Source organism: Scyliorhinus canicula, chromosome 5 (genome assembly GCF_902713615.1).
Source record: "Scyliorhinus canicula chromosome 5, sScyCan1.1, whole genome shotgun sequence".
Classification (NCBI taxonomy): Eukaryota; Metazoa; Chordata; class Chondrichthyes; order Carcharhiniformes; family Scyliorhinidae; genus Scyliorhinus; species Scyliorhinus canicula.
In genome coordinates this window covers 32546456-32564604 of record NC_052150.1, presented here as the reverse complement: position 1 = coordinate 32564604, position 18149 = coordinate 32546456, and the positions used below count along the sequence as shown (strand labels likewise).

General features: G+C 51.0%; 1 protein-coding gene across 4 annotated transcripts in view; it reads left to right on the top strand.

Moving 5' to 3' along the window:
• LOC119965899 (death-associated protein) overlaps window positions 1-18149 on the top strand; it is an 84101-nt gene that overhangs the window by 64274 nt on the left and 1678 nt on the right. For 2 of the 4 annotated variants that reach the window (XM_038796878.1, XM_038796879.1), the window contains exon 3: window positions 6407-6452. The exons of the other annotated variants lie outside the window; for them this stretch is intronic. In XM_038796878.1, coding sequence (XP_038652806.1) covers window positions 6407-6452 — 46 coding nt within the window. The remainder of the gene's footprint in view (window positions 1-6406; window positions 6453-18149) is intronic. 4 annotated transcript variants of the gene reach the window in all.

Genomic DNA, 18149 nt, shown 5'->3' with positions numbered 1-18149 from the left:
CAATAAAGGTGATTATTGTTATTATTATCTGTGGAGAGAGGTGGGATCTAATGTTTCGAGTCTGGGTGACTTTGACAAAGCGTCGTCCATACTCTGAAGCGTTGGCTCCATTTAGTCTTCAATCCTGTGTGAACACACAGAATAAGTTATCAGATAAATATATTGAGTAGTTTTGCTTTCATTCATTTTCGGGATCAGTGTTGTTGGCTGCATTTATTGCTCATCCTAGTTGTTGGCGGCAAGATGGCAGTGGACCACATACTTGAACCACTCAGTGTCTGGTGAAGGTGCTTACATAGCGAACTCCAATGATGACCCGGGGTTGATGGTGGAACAGTGAAGATGTCAGAATGCCACGTAACCCGGCGGTAAAAATAATAGTCCAGCGGAAGATGAACTTCAAAGGGAAAGGTCATGGGTGGCCAATGTCCAGGACATTGTTGAGTAAGTGAAATGCTCAAAGGGCTGTGTGAAACCCTGTACCCCAATAAACAGATATTAAAAAGGCATTGCATCATTTAACTGAAAAGCGGTACGCATTTGGGCAAATCTTCAGTCTGGGCCAGATAATGCGTTCGTTACCCTTTGTCTAATGTTCTGATGAAAAATCTGAGTCTCTCTCGTCTGCAGTGAAAGCCTCACACACTTCCACAAATGCTTCCTCAAACGGGTGTATTCATGCCTCGCCATTTTTATACACGTATATTTTGTGACGTAACCTTCCTGCTGAAACAATAGTGGGAGGGGTGACTAATCATGGCAATCAATCTCTATTGTTAATTTACGACAGATCCAAACTCAAAGAGAGCTGAGCATTCTGCAGCCTGTTCTACATTAGCACAAGACAGGTGAAATATATACATAAACTCCTTAATAATTCTTTAAAAATTAAAATATTTTGATACGATGTAAGAAAAGCTAGTTCTTATTTGGGGGGGCAGACTAAGAGCCACAAATATAATGTTGTATCTGAATCCAACAGTGATTTCAGAAAGTGTGGTTAGAATGTGGCATTTGCAACTTAAGGAATGGTTGAGGTAAAAAGCATGGAAACCGTGAAGGGGAATATCCAGATACACACGTGAGGGAGAAAGGAATAGAAGGATATGCAGATTGGGTTAAATGAAGTAGGGTGAGGGGCAACTCATGGAGCATAAGAACTGGCATCGACTAGTTGGGCCAAGTGTCTATTTCTATGCTCTTAATTCTATGAAAAATTGATTTAGAATTATCTGAAGTTTCCCTGAGCAAACATCTTAGCGTTGAGCCACTGAGGGCATTGACGTGTTGGAATATGCCTTGTTACATTACAAGAACAGTCAGTCACTCGAAAGCGAGAGAGAGATAATGACGGCTGAGATTGTGTGTGTGTGATAAACAGCTGAGCTCGCTGTCAGTTTGTTTTGGGTACAGAATATACCTGCTGAAAGGAGGATGTTAGCAATTCTTTTCCGTCCGCCACGCTTCACTTGCTGTGGAAATGGTGGAAGAAGCAGCTGGAAAAATGATAGAAAGTTAACTTTTAAAAAAGAAATATTGAGCCCTTCTTACATCCAATGAGATTGGCATCTCTCGTGCCTTTCTCCCTTCATTATCTCAATTGGATTGTTTGCTGGTCCACGGAATGGGGGAAAATATTAGCTTTGTGTTTGCTTCTGAATTGGCAAGAGAAAATCAGATTTGCTTAGAGACAATTGGAGTGCATCATCTGCTGGGCCTTATCCTCACAAATTTTGCCAAGACAAATTTTAAGACAAGTGCTAATAAAAGCCCCAGGAATGATAGCGAGGTAAAATGTGTGATCCAAATTCCGGGTATTTCAGTGCTTAGGATGGAACTCTGTCACCTCCTTGGTCTCCCTGGCATTGATGTCTATGTTCTGTTTCTTGAGGTAAGCCTACAAGGTGTCTTTGAAGAGCTTCCTTTGTCATCCTCTTGTTCGGGATCCTTCCTTGAGCTGGGTGAAGGAGATTTGCTTTGGCAGTCAGGACTCTGATGTCCTAAGCGTATGGGTGGCCCAGCGGTTTTGGATGAACATGGCCTTGATGCTGGTGTTATTGACTCCTTCAGGGACACTAATGTTAGCACACCTTTCCTCCCAGCTATTTCAGAGCTTTTTAAAAACATTTAGAGTACCTAATTAATTTTTTCCAATTAAGGGGCAATTTAGCTTGGCCAATCCGCCTACCCTTTTGGGCTGTGGGGACGAAACCCACACAAACACAGGGAGAATGTGCAAACTCCAGACGAACAGTGACCCAGAGCCGGGATCAAACCTTGGACATCGGTGGCATGAGGCAGCTGTGCTAACCACTGCGCCACCATGATGCCCCCTGCTAATCCAGAGCTAGAGTACATTTGGATTTTGCAAATGTATTTGAAGCTGGGTTGGTTACGAGTCTCACTGATGTAATGTCCATCCTTAGAAGCCTCAGTGATTACTTCAAATGGTTTAACAAAGTTAAATGCCTTAGTTGATTTATGCAAGCCTCCTGTAAGCTAATGTGAACTATCTCTCTGACAGGTATTGCAGTGAATTAATCATCCACCCCTAAAAGTGTACTGCCAAAGGACATCCCGAAATGGTGTCAGAGGAGCTGTGTGCCAGGACACTGTGCTTCAGCAGCTGCTGCTTTCGGATGTAGAGCTTGTCAATTAACAATTGTCAAAACCCTCCTCTTCCCTCCCTCCCATTTACAAATAGACAGAACCGTTGTGTTTAAGTGGTGCCATGGCACTGCTGGTGCCACCTGGGCACCCAGGCAGTGCAACCTTGGTGCCAGCCTGGCACTGCCAAGGTGCACAGGTGGCACTGCCAGGGTGCCAGGTTGGCACTGCCAAGGTGCGAACAATCAGGCTGGGGTGCCCTATGTGGGTGTTGGGGGGGCCGGGGACCCTCCCATAGTGGTTTTGGGGTGGGGGGGAAGGTCGGGGATTGTTTTGGGTGCCTCGGAGAGCAGGACGTCATTTAAAATTTGGCATCCCGATCTCTCGCTACACTGGGGAGTTCTGGCTAATTGAGCTCCCCACTGTACAAAACGGGGCTGTGTGTGGCCTTGGCCACGAATTTCCCGTTCAGGCCCAGCCACATGTTTCTCGGCACTGCGAGCGCCAGGAAACACATGGCTAAACGCGCTTGCCAGGGGATTTTGTTTCCTTTTGGTAGAATCGTGCCCCACGTCTGCGGTGACGCGCACCTCTACCTCGCCATCCCGTCTTGACCCTGTCCACTGTCTCAGACTACACATCCAAACAGCCAGTTCCTCCAGCCAAGTATTGGGAAAATCCAAACCGTTGGCCTTGATTTTGCTGTGTTACGATGGGGGGAAAACAAGCAGCACCCACTGTCGCGGCGGAAACTGACAGCAACTTTGGAAGTTTGGATATGTGGCAGAATAACATAGAAATCCAATTCCACAATCCTACATGGGGTGTGCTGTAGGGGGGGGGGGGGTTCCACAAACTACCCTGCAATCACAAGTTGACGAGAACTTTGACTCTAACACTGTTAGTATTTCTGTCCATCTTTGAAAAAAATCACAATGTGTTGAATGAGTTCTAACTATGTTTTATAGTGCGTTAACTTCATAATTACTGCTAAATACCTGTCCTGGCCCTGAAAAGTTAATTTTATCGTTATACTTGTGGAATGTCTTGTAGAATTAGATTTGATGGGCCAAATGGCCTCCTTCTACACTGTAGGGATTCTATGAATATCAGGTTTCCCCACAGTGTTCTTAAATTCTTTTCTGAGAAGTCTGTTACCCTTTTAGCTTCCATCTTGATACAGTCATATATTTGTTTCATCGTCTGAAAACTTAAATTCAAAGTAAAGGATTTTAAATGCTTTTCACTTCTGAGTTTGCTGTGTGGGAATGCTTCAGGCTTAATTGGTTGCCTGTCTCCTTGCTGACATCCCCAGCCTCAGCATGCCAAAGCACCCCCTCGACGAGACACCCAAGTTTTGTCTTTTGTGTCCAGCCGCTAGTGCCTTTTCTTTGCTGCTGGCACCCCAGAAGTGATTATTGCCCTCAGTCCCTGCCACAAGCCCTGTGTTAGAGCAACCAACTCCACCCCTCTCCCTGGCAACTGCAGCCGCCTTGTCATATTTGACCGCGAGAGAGAGAGAGAGAGAGAGACTTACAACCACACATCCTTGCCATTTCCAACTCTGTAACCTCGCCCGGTTGGACCCTTGTCTCTGCTGAAACCATCATCCGTGCCGTTGTTACCTCCAGGCTTAACCATACTTGACAAAATCCTGGCTGGCCTGCCTCGTTTTACCCTTCTTAAACTTGGGTGTCTTCTGCTGTCCATGCCTTAACTTGTAGAAATCCCCATTGCTCTGTCACCCCTGTGCTCACCGCTCTACATTATATCCCAGTTGAACAATGCTTTCTTTTTTTTAGAATTCTGATCCATAGCCTTGCCCCTCCCTGTCTCTGTTCTCCCTTCCAGCCTGATAACCTTCCAAGATTCCAGTACTCATGTTGAACAGTTGCCAATGCCCAAACCTCTCCCCGTGGCCCTGAGGATATAATCTAAGTGGCCGCTCCCAGCAGAGTACCAAGAGATGGTTGATCTGCAGATGTGACGTCAGGCTGAGGTTAAACCAATTCTGGTGGTGCTTTCATAGATCTCGTGGCACTGTTCAAAAAGCAGGGAGCTGTTCTGATGTCCTGGCCACTCATCCGTCCCATCACTATAGCCAACAAGATCGTAGTTGTGGTCTGTGGAATCTGGCTGTTAAGAACATGAGTTTGTAGGCATGTCTTGCACTTCAATACAATACAAGAATGAATTCAAGTTGCAGTCAAAAGTTTGAAATTTGATTAAAGATTTGGGGGCAGAATTTAGGCATGGGTGGGTTAGGGGAATTTTTTTTTAAATTCTCACACCCATTTCCAAACTCCCATTTCTGGAAGCCACTATAAATGTTTAAGAGACCTGGGCAGGATTCTCCGGTTGCTGACACCGAAACCGCTTTCAGCAATCGGCCGGAGAAGCCCCGTTTGCGCCGAATCAGGGGAGGCGCCGCTTTTGCGGTGCTCCGCCCCCTCAAAGCCTGCGTACTCTGGGAGTACACCGCACGCCACATGTACAGTCTCAGGGTGTCACCTGAGGCCCTCACTCGATATCCGCCTGCCATGGGCCGACTGCCCGACGGAATGGGGTCCGTGTACTCACACCATTCAGGGACCTCGCTAGACAGCTGTGGACTGAGTCCAGTACCGCCACAGTCGGAGGGCAGCCATTCCGAGGGCAGAAGGGGGGCTTTGGCGGGGGCTGGGGGCACTGGTGGGGGGTGGTCCGGGAGTGGCGAGCCTGGTCAAAGGGGGGGCAGTTGTTGGCAGGCCGGGTCAGTGCACAGCCAGCACTATGTTGCAGGGTCATGGACCTGCCAATTCTCTGGCTATATCCACAGGTAAGGGGCTTTACGCTGCCTGGTTGCTAGCCCACCACCAGATGGAGGATCGATGGCGCCGTTTTTTCCGATTGTTCCCACGCCGGCGTCAGCACTTAGTCTTCAAATTGGAGAATCCAGCCCCCTGTGTTCCCATTTTCCAAGCGATTTTTATTTTTAACCAATGGAGGTAGGCTTCCAGTGCACTAGGACTAATGGCAGGTAAAAGGAGGTGGGAAAGGCTAGATTCATGATGCAAAAGCCTTCCTTAACTGTTTGTGGGCCAGAAGCTCAGCAGCATTTCCCCAAACCTCAAAAAGTAACCTATGCATGACGCACGCCATGGTTGACCGATTCCCAGTCCCCTCCCTGTGATGCGCAAAACCGCCCAGACAGTTCTTCTCTTTTTCTCACGCCCCTCCTCCATGATGCCACACTTACCTAACCCCGTGTGTCTCAGCACGGGCAGACAGCTTGTCTATCAATGAGGTTGTCAGGTGGGAAACTGTTCAAAAATGGAAAGGGCGCTCAGTCAGACTGCACTTCCGGGATTCCTGTCCGCATTTGTTTCATTCTGGAGAACGAATTGACAGCTAAGTTCCAGCCTGTGATCTGTTGACTGGTGGGGTGAGGTGGGAGATACAAAATATATCAAAAACTTCAACTTGCAAAAGTGATTCCAAGGATTTGGGGAGGGGGGGGGGGGGGGGGCGGTAAACTGAAGGAATATGATTGTAAATCACTTTTTTTTTTGAAGTGATGTTGAGTGAACAAGTTACAAGTGCATTATTAGAACATTGCCACTGCCTTCAGTAATGTTGATTGTTGTTTAAGTCTCATGCTTTTCTCCAAATGTTGCTGTCTTTGTGGGTTTTCTGCAGCATTGGGCTCTGCTGAATTACTATGTTGAGTGAGCTTTATTTTTGTTATGTCCAATAAATGGCAGGTTATAACAATTCCAATTGGCACAGCCATATGTTAACTCTTTCTTCTCTTTTTCAGCCCTAAACTAACCGTGCCAATCATTATCTCTGGTGCTGTGGCCAGGGTAAGACACAATCTACTTCTACAATTTTACTGAGGAGAGATTCATACTTTTATATACAGAGGGATTTTAAAATCTTGGAGCTGGTCAAATAAGCAGTTGATCTGTCAGCAGACAGAAAGTTTTTTTTATAAATGGTTGAACTTTCTGAGGTTGACCCTTTGTTCATTGTCACAGACCCCACTCCCGAAATCATAGGACCCCAACAGTGCAGAAGGAGGCCATTTGGCCCACCGAGTCTGCATCGACCCTTTAAATGTGCAGTCTACCCATGTCCAACCCGCCCTATTCCCATTGCCCGACAACCTAACCTGCAGATCCCTGGACACTAAGGGCAATTTATCATGATCAATCCACCTAACCTGCACATCTTTGGGCTGTGGGAGGAAACCGGAGCACCCGGAGGAAACCCACGCAGGCACAGGGAGAACATACAAACTCCACACAGTGGCCCAAGGTTGGAATTGAATCCGAGTCGCTGGTGCTGTGAGACAGCAGTGCTAACCACTGTGCCGCCCCAAATGTTTTGTATCCTTTTCAATCTGCAGACTGATTTACTGCGTATTTCCAAAGGATTTATGTTTTGTTAAAAGTTTCCAGCATTTTCAGCTTCCTCTTTTTTTAAAAATAATTTTTATTAAGGTTATCACGAAATATAAACAACAAAACAATATTAACAGAATAGCCATGGTAAAAACCCAAGAACAACACCCACCCCACTACAAAAGCAACTGCTAAAACAAAAACAAAAAAAAAAGCAAACAGAAAGGAAAGAGATAACACCCGCCACATCCAACAAACCCATGTACACACTTCCCCCTCCCACCAAACCCAATCCCCCCCCCCTCCGTTTGCTGCTGCTGCCGGCCTATTACCCTACCGTTCCGCCAGGAAGTCCAGGAAAGGCTGCCACCGCCTAAAGAACCCTTGTACTGATCCCCTCAGGGCAAATTTCACCTTCTCCAATTTGATGAACCCCGCCATATCATTGATCCAGGCCTCCACGCTTGGGGGCCTCGCATCCTTCCATTGAAGCAAGATCTTCCGCCGGGCTACTAGGGACGCAAAGGCCAGGACACCGGCCTCTTTCGCCTCCTGCACTCCCGGCTCCACTGCAACCCCAAAGATTGCGAGTCCACAGACTGGCTTGACCCTGGATCCCACCACCCTTGACACCGTCCTTGCTACCCCCTTCCAAAACTCCCCCAGCGCTGGGCATGCCCAAAACATATGGGCGTGGTTCGCTGGGTTCCCCGAGCACCTAGCACACCTGTCTTCGCCCCCGAAAAACCTACTCATCCTCGTCCCAGTCATGTGGGCCCTATGCAGCACCTTGAACTGTATGAGACTAAGCCTCACACAGGAAGAGGAGGAATTCACCCTTTCCAGGGCATCCGCCCACGTCCCCTCCTCAATCTCCTCACCCAGCTCCTCTTCCCATTTACCCTTCTGCTCCTCCACCGAGGCCTCGTCTACCTCCTGCATTACGCGTTATATGTCCGAAATCCTCCCTCCTCCAACCCACGCCCCCGAGAGCACCCTGTCCCGTACCCCACGTGGGGGCAGCAAAGGGAACCCCTCCACCTGCCGCCTGGCAAATGCCCTAACCTGCATGTACCCAAACATGTTCCCCGGAGGGAGCCCAAACTTCCCCTCTAACTCCCCCAGGCTCGTGAACCTCCCATCCACAAACAGGTCCCTCAACCTCCTAATACCTACCCTATGCCAGCCCAGAAATCCGCCATCAATGCTCCCTGGAACAAACCGGTGGTTCCCCCGTAACGGGGACTCCATCTAGCCCCCCACCTCCCCCCTATGCTGTCTCCATTTCCCCCAAATTTTGAGGGTAGCCGCCACCACCGGGCTCGTGGTATACCTCGTTGGAAGGAGCGGCAACGGCGCCTTTACCAGTGCCTCCAGGCTCGTGTCCACACAGGACGCCATGTCCATCCTCTTCCATGCTGCCCCTTCCCCGTCCATTACCCACTTACGCACCATCACTGCGTTGGCAGCCCAATAGTACAGAGGTTGGGCAGCGCCAGCGCCCCCCCATCCCTGCCCCGTTCCAAGAACACCCTTCTCACCCTCGGAGTCCCATGTGCCCACACAAATCCCGTAATACTCCTGTTAACTCTCCTAAAATAGGCCTTCGGGATAAGGATTGGAAGGCACTGGAAGGAACAAAAACCTCGGGAGCACCGCCATCTTGACGGACTGCACCCTACCCGCCAGTGACAGCGGTAACATACCCCACCTTTTGAACTCCTCCTCCATTTGCTCCACCAACCTTGTGAGGTTGAGCTTGTGCAGGGCCCCCAACTCCCAGCCACCTGGACTCCTAAGTACCTGAAGCTCCTCCCTGCCTGCTTCAGTGGGAGCCTACCAATCGCCTCCTCCTGATCCCCCAGGTGCACCACGAACAACTCGCTCTTACCCAGGTTGAGCTTATACTAAGAAAAGCCCCCAAATTCGCTGAGAATCCTCATCACCTCCGGCATTCCCCCCACCGGGTCCGCCACATACAGCAACAGGTCGTCCGCATAAAGCGACACTCGATGCTGCCCCCCCCCCCCGCACCAGGCCCCTCCAGTTCCCTGACTCCCTCAACGCCATGGCCAGGGGCTCAATTGCCAATGCAAAGAGCAGGGGGGACAGTGGACACCCCTGTCCGTCCCCCGGTGCAGCCGAAAGTACTCCGACCTCCTCCTATTCGTGGCTACACTTGCCATCGGGGCCTCATAAAGCAACCTCACCCAACGGACAAACCCCTCCCCCTCCCCAAACCTTTCCAACACCTCCCACAGATACCCCCACTCAACCCTATCAAAGGCCTTCTCCGCATCTAATGCCACCACTATCTCCGCCTCCCCTTCCACAGCCGGCATCATAATGACATTGAGGAGCCTTCGTATGTTGGTATTCAACTGCCTTCCCTTCACAAACCCCGTCTGATCCTCGTGGATGACCCCCGGCACACAATCCTCTATTCTTGTAGCTAAGATCTTTGCCAACAGCTTGGCGTCTACATTTAGCAGCGAGATCGGCCTATATGACCCACACTGCAGAGGGTCCTTGTCCCACTTAAGGATCAAGGAAATCAGTGCCCGTAACATAGCTGGGGGCAAAGCCCCCCCCCCCCCCCCCCGCCTCGTTAAAGGTCCGAACCAACAGGGGGCCCAACAGGTCCGCGTACATTTTATAAAATTCGGCCGGAAACACATCCGGCCCCGGCGCTTTCCCCGACTGCATGCTCCCGATCCCTTTAACCAGCTCCTCCAGCTCAATCGGCGCCCCCAGTCCCTCCACCTGCCCCTCCTCCACCTTCGGAAATCGCAGCTTGTCCAAGAAGCGCCCCATTTCCTCCCCCCCCCCCCCCCCCCCCCTCCCCCCCCCCCCCCCCAATCCACCGGGGGTTCAGACCGGTACAGTTCCCCATAAACGTCTACCCCCCTCCGTACCACCTTCCCATCTCTATCCTTCACTCCCCCAATCTCCCTTGCCGCGTCTCACTTTCGGAGCTGGTGTGCCAGCATCTTACTCGCCTTCTCCCCGTATTCATACACCGCCCCCTGTGCTTTCCTCCACTGAGCTTCCGCCTTTCTGGTGGTCAGTAGATCGAACCTGGCCTGAAGGCTACGCCGCTCCCCCAGCAATCCCTCCTCCGGAGCCTCCGCATATCTCCTATCCACCCTCACCATCTCCCCCACCAATCTCTCCCTCTCTCTTTGCCCTCCCCTCTCCCTATGGGCTCGGATGGAAATCAACTCCCCTCTAATCACCGCCTTCAATGCCTCCCAGACCATCCCCACTCGGACCTCCCCGTATTCGTTGGCCTCAAGGTACCTCTTGATACACCCCCGAACCCTCCCGGCCACCTCCTCGTCTGCCAGCAGCCCCACCTCCAAGCGCCAGAGCGGACGCTGGTCCCTCTCCTCCCCCAGCCCGAGGTCCACCCAGTGCAGGGCATGATCCAAAATGGCAATGGCAGAGTATTCAGCATCCTCTACCCACGAAACCAGCCCCCTGCTCAGGACAAAAAAAAACGATCCTGGAATAGACCTTATGCACGTGGGAGAAAAACGAGTACTCCCCGGCCCTTGGCCTCGCAAACCTCCAGGGATCCACCCCTCCCATCTGATCCATAAACCCCCTCAACACCTTAGCCGCCGCCGGCCTCCTACTCGTCCAGGACCTGGATCGATCCAATGGGGGATCCAGCACCGTGTTGAAGTCCCCCCCCCATGATGAGGCCCCCCCGCCTCCAGGTCCGGAATGCGGCCCAACATGCGCCGCATAAACCCTGCATCGTCCCAGTTTGGGGCGTAAACATTCACCAACACCACCCGTTCCCCCTGCAGCTTACCACTCACCATTACATACCTCCCGCACTGTCAGCCACCACATTTAACACCTCAAACGACACCCTCTTTCCCACCAGGATCGCCACCCCCCCCGATTCTTCTCATCCAGCCCTGAATGAAATACTTGGCCCACCCACCCCTTCCTCAGTCGAACCTGGTCCGCCACCTTCATGTGCGTCTCTTGGAGCATGGCCACATCCGCCTTTAGCCCCTTCAAGTGCGCAAACACCCGGGCCCGTTTGACCGGCCCGTTCAGCCCCCTCACATTCCAGGTTATCAGCCAGATCAGAGGGCTCCCTGCCCCCCTCCCCTGCCGACTAGCCATAACCCATCCCCTGCCCGCCACTGGCCAGCGTCCCCCACTTGACCTGTTCCCCACGGCGGCAATCCCCCCCCAGAGCACCCCCTGCATACTCCAGCTCCTTCCTGGCCATTTCAGCAGCAACTCCCCCCCCCCCCCCCCCCCCCCCAACCACCAGGCTAGGACCCCTCCTAGCCGCGCCCCTCCCTCCGTAGCACTCCCGTGAGCCAGCTAACTTCTGCTGACCCCGGCGACTCCCGCCACACTTCCGACCCCTCCCCACGTGGGACTACTCCTCCTCCTTCGTGCCCATCAACCGGCCCTCCTCTTTCCTCCCCCCCCCCCCCCCCCCGCTCTTGCGCGGGAAAATAACAACCAGCAAAGGCCCGCGCTTCTCAACCCCGACCCCCATCATCCCGCAGCGCAGGAAACCAGAGAAAAGCCCGCGCTTTCACCCTGCCCGACCCCGCCTCCTCTCGGGCAACTCCCATTGCCAGACCCCACCACCAGCTCCCCGCACTCCCAGTTTTCCTCCCTGCCCGAACCTGTCCACCAGACCCATACAAAAAGACATAAAGACATCGCCCCACCCACCCTAAAGCCAACACACATCCTGCATTAAACAGATTACCCCCCCCCCCCCCCCCCCCCCAGAGAAGATTAGACACAGTTGCATTTACATACAAAACCCCCATCCCTGACCCTCTGTTTGAGTCCAGTTTCTCGGCCTGCATAAAGGCCCACGTCGCCTCCGGGGACTCGAAATAATGGTGACGGTCCTTGTAGGTGACCCACAGACGCGCCGGCTGCAACATGCCAAACCTCACACTCCGTCTGTGGAGCGCCGCCTTCGTCCGGTTGTACCCGGCCCTCCGCTTAGCCACCTCCGCACTCCAGTCCTGGAAGATCCGCACCTCCGTGTTCTCCCACTTGCTGCTCCGCTCCTTCTTGGCCCATCGGAGCACGCACTCCCGGTCAACGAACCGGTGGAACTGCACCAAAACCGCCCACGGCGGCTCATTCGGCTTGGGCCTCCTAGCCAGTATTCTGTGGGCCCCCTCCAGCTCCAGGGGCCCCTGGAAGGACCCAGCTCCCATCAACGAGTTCAGCATAACGACCACATAGGCCGCCAGGTCCGACCCCTCCAGCCCCTCCGTGAGGCCAGGGATCCGTAAGTTCTTCCTCCTCGACTGGTTGTCCAGCTACTCGAACCGCTCCTGCCACTTTTTATGGAGCGCCCCGTGCATCTCCACCTTCCCTGTGACGGCCACGGCCTCATCCTCCCTTTCGGAGGCCTGCTGCTGCAGCTCCGGATTGCGGCCCCCTGGGCTGTTTGAGTCTCCAGCAGCTTACCGGTGGTAGCCTTCAGCGACTCCAGCAGCTCCACCTTAAGCTCCTGGAAGCAGCGCAGCAGAGTCTCCTGCTGCTCCTGCGCCCACTGCCTCAACTCCTCGAGGGCTCCGCCGGCCTCCATTTTGTTTCCCTTCCCCCCTGGGGCGCTGCCACCGCTTTTCTGCTCACCCCACTCCTGGTCTGGACCATAGAACCCTGGGGATCTACTGCAGACCCCTTCCCACGTCGGGAATCGTCGAAAAAGCTCCATTGGGGGCCCTGAAAAGAGCCCCAAAATCCGTTTCTAGCGGGAGCTGCCGAACGTGCGGCTTAGCTCCGCATAGCCGCAACAGGAAGTCTGATTTTCAGCTTTCTCTATTGCTTGTACTGTAACATAGTAATCGAATTTGGGGATCGAAAACACTTGACCCAACTGGTCTTATTGGTCTTCATACGCCACACAAACCTACTCCAACCCTACTTCTCTAATGCTGTTTACAATGGTTCTGTTCCCTTTCCCACATGTACTTGGATCAGTTTTTCCCTTTAAGGCCGTCCATATCATTTGCCTTCGCTACTCCTCTGGTAGTTTTGCATTCTAACCACTCTCTATGCAAAGCAGTTTTTTTAAAAATGAATTCCTTATTAGATTTCAGCTTATTGATCGATGCGCTTCCTGCACCTAGAGACACATGAAGCAAACAAAACACATGCTTACTGCTATTTACTGAACTGACGTTTCCTGGAACAGGTCACTAGCTTGTTGCCAGAGGCTGTAGCTTGAGGGATGTCCCTTCACAGCAAAGCATAGCTAACCGAGAGGTACTCCTACTGCTATCACCTGCCAGAGGTGTATTGGAGGACATGTCGAAAATCAGTCCGTATTTGACCACATTGTGAACATGGTCATCAAGCCCTGGAGTCAGAGTCAAACCCGGAGTTTCTGGCTCAGAAGCAGGGATGCTACCCAGTACGCCACAGGATCTTTAGACTTTTTAAAAAAATATTTTTTTATCCTTCTCCTTTTTCACATTTTCTCCCAAATTTACACCCAACAATAATCCGTAACGAATGTAATGTCAATCCCCATATCAATAACAACGATCCCATCCTCCCACCAAACCCCAAACATTGGCCCCAAACATTAAATAAATGACAAAAAAAAATCAGGAATCATCCATAATCACCATTAACACACACAGTCCCCCACCCCTTACCCTCCCAGCCTCCCCTCCAATGTTCGATGTGATCCAATTCTCAAAAGTGCATAATAAATAATGCCAATGAATTGTAGGACCTCTCCATCCTTCCCCTCCGATCGCATTTGACCTTTCCAAGCATTAAGAATTCCAGCAGGTCCCCCCCGCCACGCCAGGGCACAGGGTGGAGAGGTTGATCTCCATCCTAACAGGACCCGCCTTCGGGCGATCAACGAGGCGAAGGCTACAACATCTGCCTCCGTGCCCGTTGCCAAGCCCGGCTGATCCGACACCCCGAATATGGCCTCCCGAGGGCTCAGGTCCAGTTTCACGTGCACCACTTTAGAGATTACCCTACACACCTCCTTCCAGTAATCCTCCAGCTTTGGACAGGACCAAAACATATGAACGTGGTTTGCGGGATCCCCCCCGCAACGTTCACACACATCTTCTACCCCCTCAAAGAGCCGGCTCATCCTCTTCCCTGTAAGGTGCGCTCTATACACCACCTTCAGCTGTATCGGCCCCAACCTCGCACACGAGGTGGAGGTATTCACCATCACCAGAACCCCTCACACCAGAACCCCTCCTCCATACCCTCTCCCAACTCTTCCTCCCACTTTGCCTTGATCCCTTCTAGCGGCGCCTTCTCCTTCTCCAAAATAGCCCCGTAAACCGCCGATACTACCCCCTTCTTCAGTCCCCTTGTCGTCAGCACCTCCTCCAGCAATGTGGAGGCCGGCTCCACCGGGAAGCTCTATCTCTTTTCTGGCAAAGTCTTGAACCTGCATGTATCTAAATATTTGCCCCTGTTCCAGCCCATACTTCGCTCCCAGCTCCTTCAATCCCGCAAAACGACCCCCAAGAAATAAATCTTTTAGTGTCCTAATTCCTTTCTCCTCCCATCTCCGAAAATTTTCATCCCATTTCCCTGGCTCAAATCTATGGTTCCCCCGAATCGGCATTTCCCTTGACCCTGCCCCCCAACCCGAAGTGCTATCGAAATCGCCTCCAAATTCTCAACAAAGCTATTACTACCGACCCCCTACCCAAACTCTCCTCCATTCTGACCCATTGGGAATCAACCCCTCTGACCCAGCTCTGTACCTTCTCCACATTCGCCGACCAGTAATAATACATCAGGTTCGGAAGACCCAAACCCCCTGCCTGCCTTCCTCTCTGTAGCAGCACCTTTTTAATTCTGGCCACCTTCCCTCCCCATATGAACGAGGTAATCATCCCTTGAATCTCTCCAAAAAATGCCTTTGGCAGGAAAATCGGCAAGCATTACAAAATAAACAGGAATCGTGGCAGCACATTTATTTTAACCGCCTGTACCCGACCTACCAGTGACAGAGGGAGACCATCCCACCTTGCCAGATCAGCTTTCACCCTCCCCACCAAACTAGAAATGTTGTACCTACGGACCCCCCCCCCCCCCCCCCCCCCAACCCCAATCCCGAGCAACCTGCACCCCCAGGTATCTAAAGTGAGTCCCTGCCTTACGGGAATGGCAGCCCCCCCCACCCCTGACTGAAACACCACAAAATATTCACTCACGTCTAGATTTAATTTGTACCCCGAGAAAGACCCAAACACCCGAAGCAGCTCCAGTATTCCCCCTATTGACACACTTGGTTCCGACACGCATAATAACAAGACATCAGCATATAAGGACACCCTATGATCTATCTTCCCACCCCCACCCCGCACGATCCCTTTCCATACCCCTGAACCTCTTAATGCGATGGCCAATGGCTCAATCGCGAGTGCAAACAGCAGCGGGGGACATAGGACTTCCTGCCTAGTCCCACGGTGGAGAGGAAAGTATTCAGAGCTGATGTTATTTGTGCGGACACTGGCCCTCAGCTCCTTGTATAATAGTTTTACCCAGTCCACAAACCTGGGTCCAATTCCAAACCGCTCTAGAACTGCCATCAAGTACCCCCGTTCTACCTTGTCAAACACTCTCAGCGTCCAATGCCACAACCACCTCTGTTTCCCTCCCCTTCACCGGTACCATAACCACGTTCAATACCCTCCTAATGTTCGAAAAGAGCTGCCTCCTTTTCACAAACCCCGTCTGATCTTCACCTATCACCTCGGGAGGCACTCCTCTAGCCTACCTGCCAGTACCTTCGCCAATATCTTTGCGTCCACGTTTAAAAGTGATATGGACCTACACGATCCACACTCCGTTGGATTCTTACCATTAAGATCTTTAGACTTATTAACGATCTTATATTTATGGCCCCTTAGTTTTGATTTGCCATATTCTGCTTTGGTTTACGTGCATTGGTTTGTTATTTTGAGATCGCTTGGAAATAGGAAATTCTCTTCTAAATCTGTCCCTGGTCACTGTGTGCACTTGCCCTTGAACATGTAGTTTGGAGATTCCTAGTCACTACACCACCCACCATTGCTGCTAGTATTAGTTGGTGAGGGCTCTTCAAGGATGCACGCAACTGCTTTGGATGTATAACTTGTAACAACAACAACTGGCGTTCACATAGCGCCTTTAACATATTAAAATGTCCCAGGAACACTATCAAACAAAATTTGACAGCAAGCTATGAGGACAGCAGACCCAAAACGGTGGGTGACGCAGTGGTTAGCGCTGCTGCCTCACAGCACCAGGGACCAAGTTCAATTCCGGCTTTAAAATCATAGGATCGCTACAGTGCAGAAGGAGGCAATTTGGCCCATCGAGTCCACACCGATCCTCCAAAAGAGCACCCTATCTGGGCCACACCCCCACCCTATCCCCAGTAACCCCACCTAACCTTTTGGACACTTAAGGGGAAATTTAGCATAGCCGATCAATCTAACCTGCAATTCTTTGGACTGTGGGAGGAAACCGGAGGACCCGGAGAAAACCTACGGAGAGAATGTGCAAACTCCACACAGTCACGCAAGGTTAGAATTGAATCTGGGTGCCTGGTGCTGTGAGGCAGCAGTAATAACCGATGTGCTACCATGCAACCTTGTGCGACTGTGGAGTTACACCTTCTTCCTCCAGATGCTCCAGTTTCCTCCCACAATCCAAAAATGTGCAGGTTGGGTGGGTTGGACATACTAAATTGCCCCCTGCTGTCCAAAGATGTGCAGGTTAGGTGGGAGAATGGGCCTAGGTAGGGTGCTCTTTCAGCGGGTCGATGCAGACTTGATGGGGCGAATTGCCTCCTTCTGCTCTGTAGAGGTTCTTTGATCTGGTTTTAAAGAGCATCTTAAATGAAAGAGAAGTAGAGTGGCGGAGAGGCATAAGGTGGTAATTCCAGGGCTCTTAAGCAGTGGGAATGTCGAGATATGGTTGTAAAGTAGAGCTAGATGTTATCAGGTGTACCTGTGGAATCTGAGATGTTTTTGGATAATGTGACCGAGGGAGGGCATGCAAATGAAAAATTTGGAGGGGCTCAGGACAGATCCTTGTGGGAAAACAGTGCAGGAGTGGGAAGATGAGCCATCGCAGATCATCCGGAGACTGCAGCTTGATAGACACAATGGGAATTAGGTAAGTGCCTCACCCAATGGTGGAAAGATATTGGGGGAGGATGTGGTGAATCATATCTAAGGTGCCTGACAAGTCATGGAGGATGAGGAGGCTTTCTCATGGTCACAATCATGCAATGACATGTGACTTTGATCCTTTCGGTTCTGTGGCAGGACAGAAATCGCGTTCAGGGACTTCACAGAGGAAAGGGAGGTCAGAGATAAGGTGGCAGCTTGCAAGCACAGAGAAGTTGTGGTTTTTTTTATTGACGGGGTGATGATGGCAGACTTGAAGGAAATGGGGGAAGTCGGTCAGCAGTTTAGTGGGAATAGGATCAGGGAAGCAGCAGGTAGGTTTCATCGACAAGATAAACAAGTAGAGAACGTGAAGAGAGGTAGAAAGAAATCAGAGGCAAGGGAAACTTTGGGGATGTTCAGCTCAGTGGGCTGAAAATAAACAAGCTGACTTGATATTACAGGTTAAACCTTCCAGCCAGTTTCCATTGGAGAAATTCACCTCTACTGGTGGGAAAGATGCGGGCAGATGGCAATCCTAAACCATCCTTAAGGGTTTTTAAATATTCAGGAGTCAAGCAGGCACTTTCCAAGGTAGTGCCTACAGTATATTTATGCTGCAGTACTGTATTTTCACCACTAGATGTTATCTCTAAACTATGAGGGTGGTTCAGCTAACCACGAAAGTCCGATTGATGTTATACAAATATTTCTGATATCATCATGTAACACCCCCTCATTTAAAAATGAAACCCTGTAGTTATTTACCAGTTATTTCCACGTGGGGATTCTTCCAGTATCTCATTTTGACGTTGTTGGGAAGATTGGGGAAAACCAGGTTGAACTGACCTTAGAACAGGAAGCAACCCCTTCTGGCCCCTGCTTCTGGAAATCAATTACTGTACCTCTTTTTCCAACCTATTGAATGTCCAAATTGCACAGTTGCTATCTCACCAATGTTTGGGAAATTATATACTATAATAATAATCGTTTTTATTGTCAC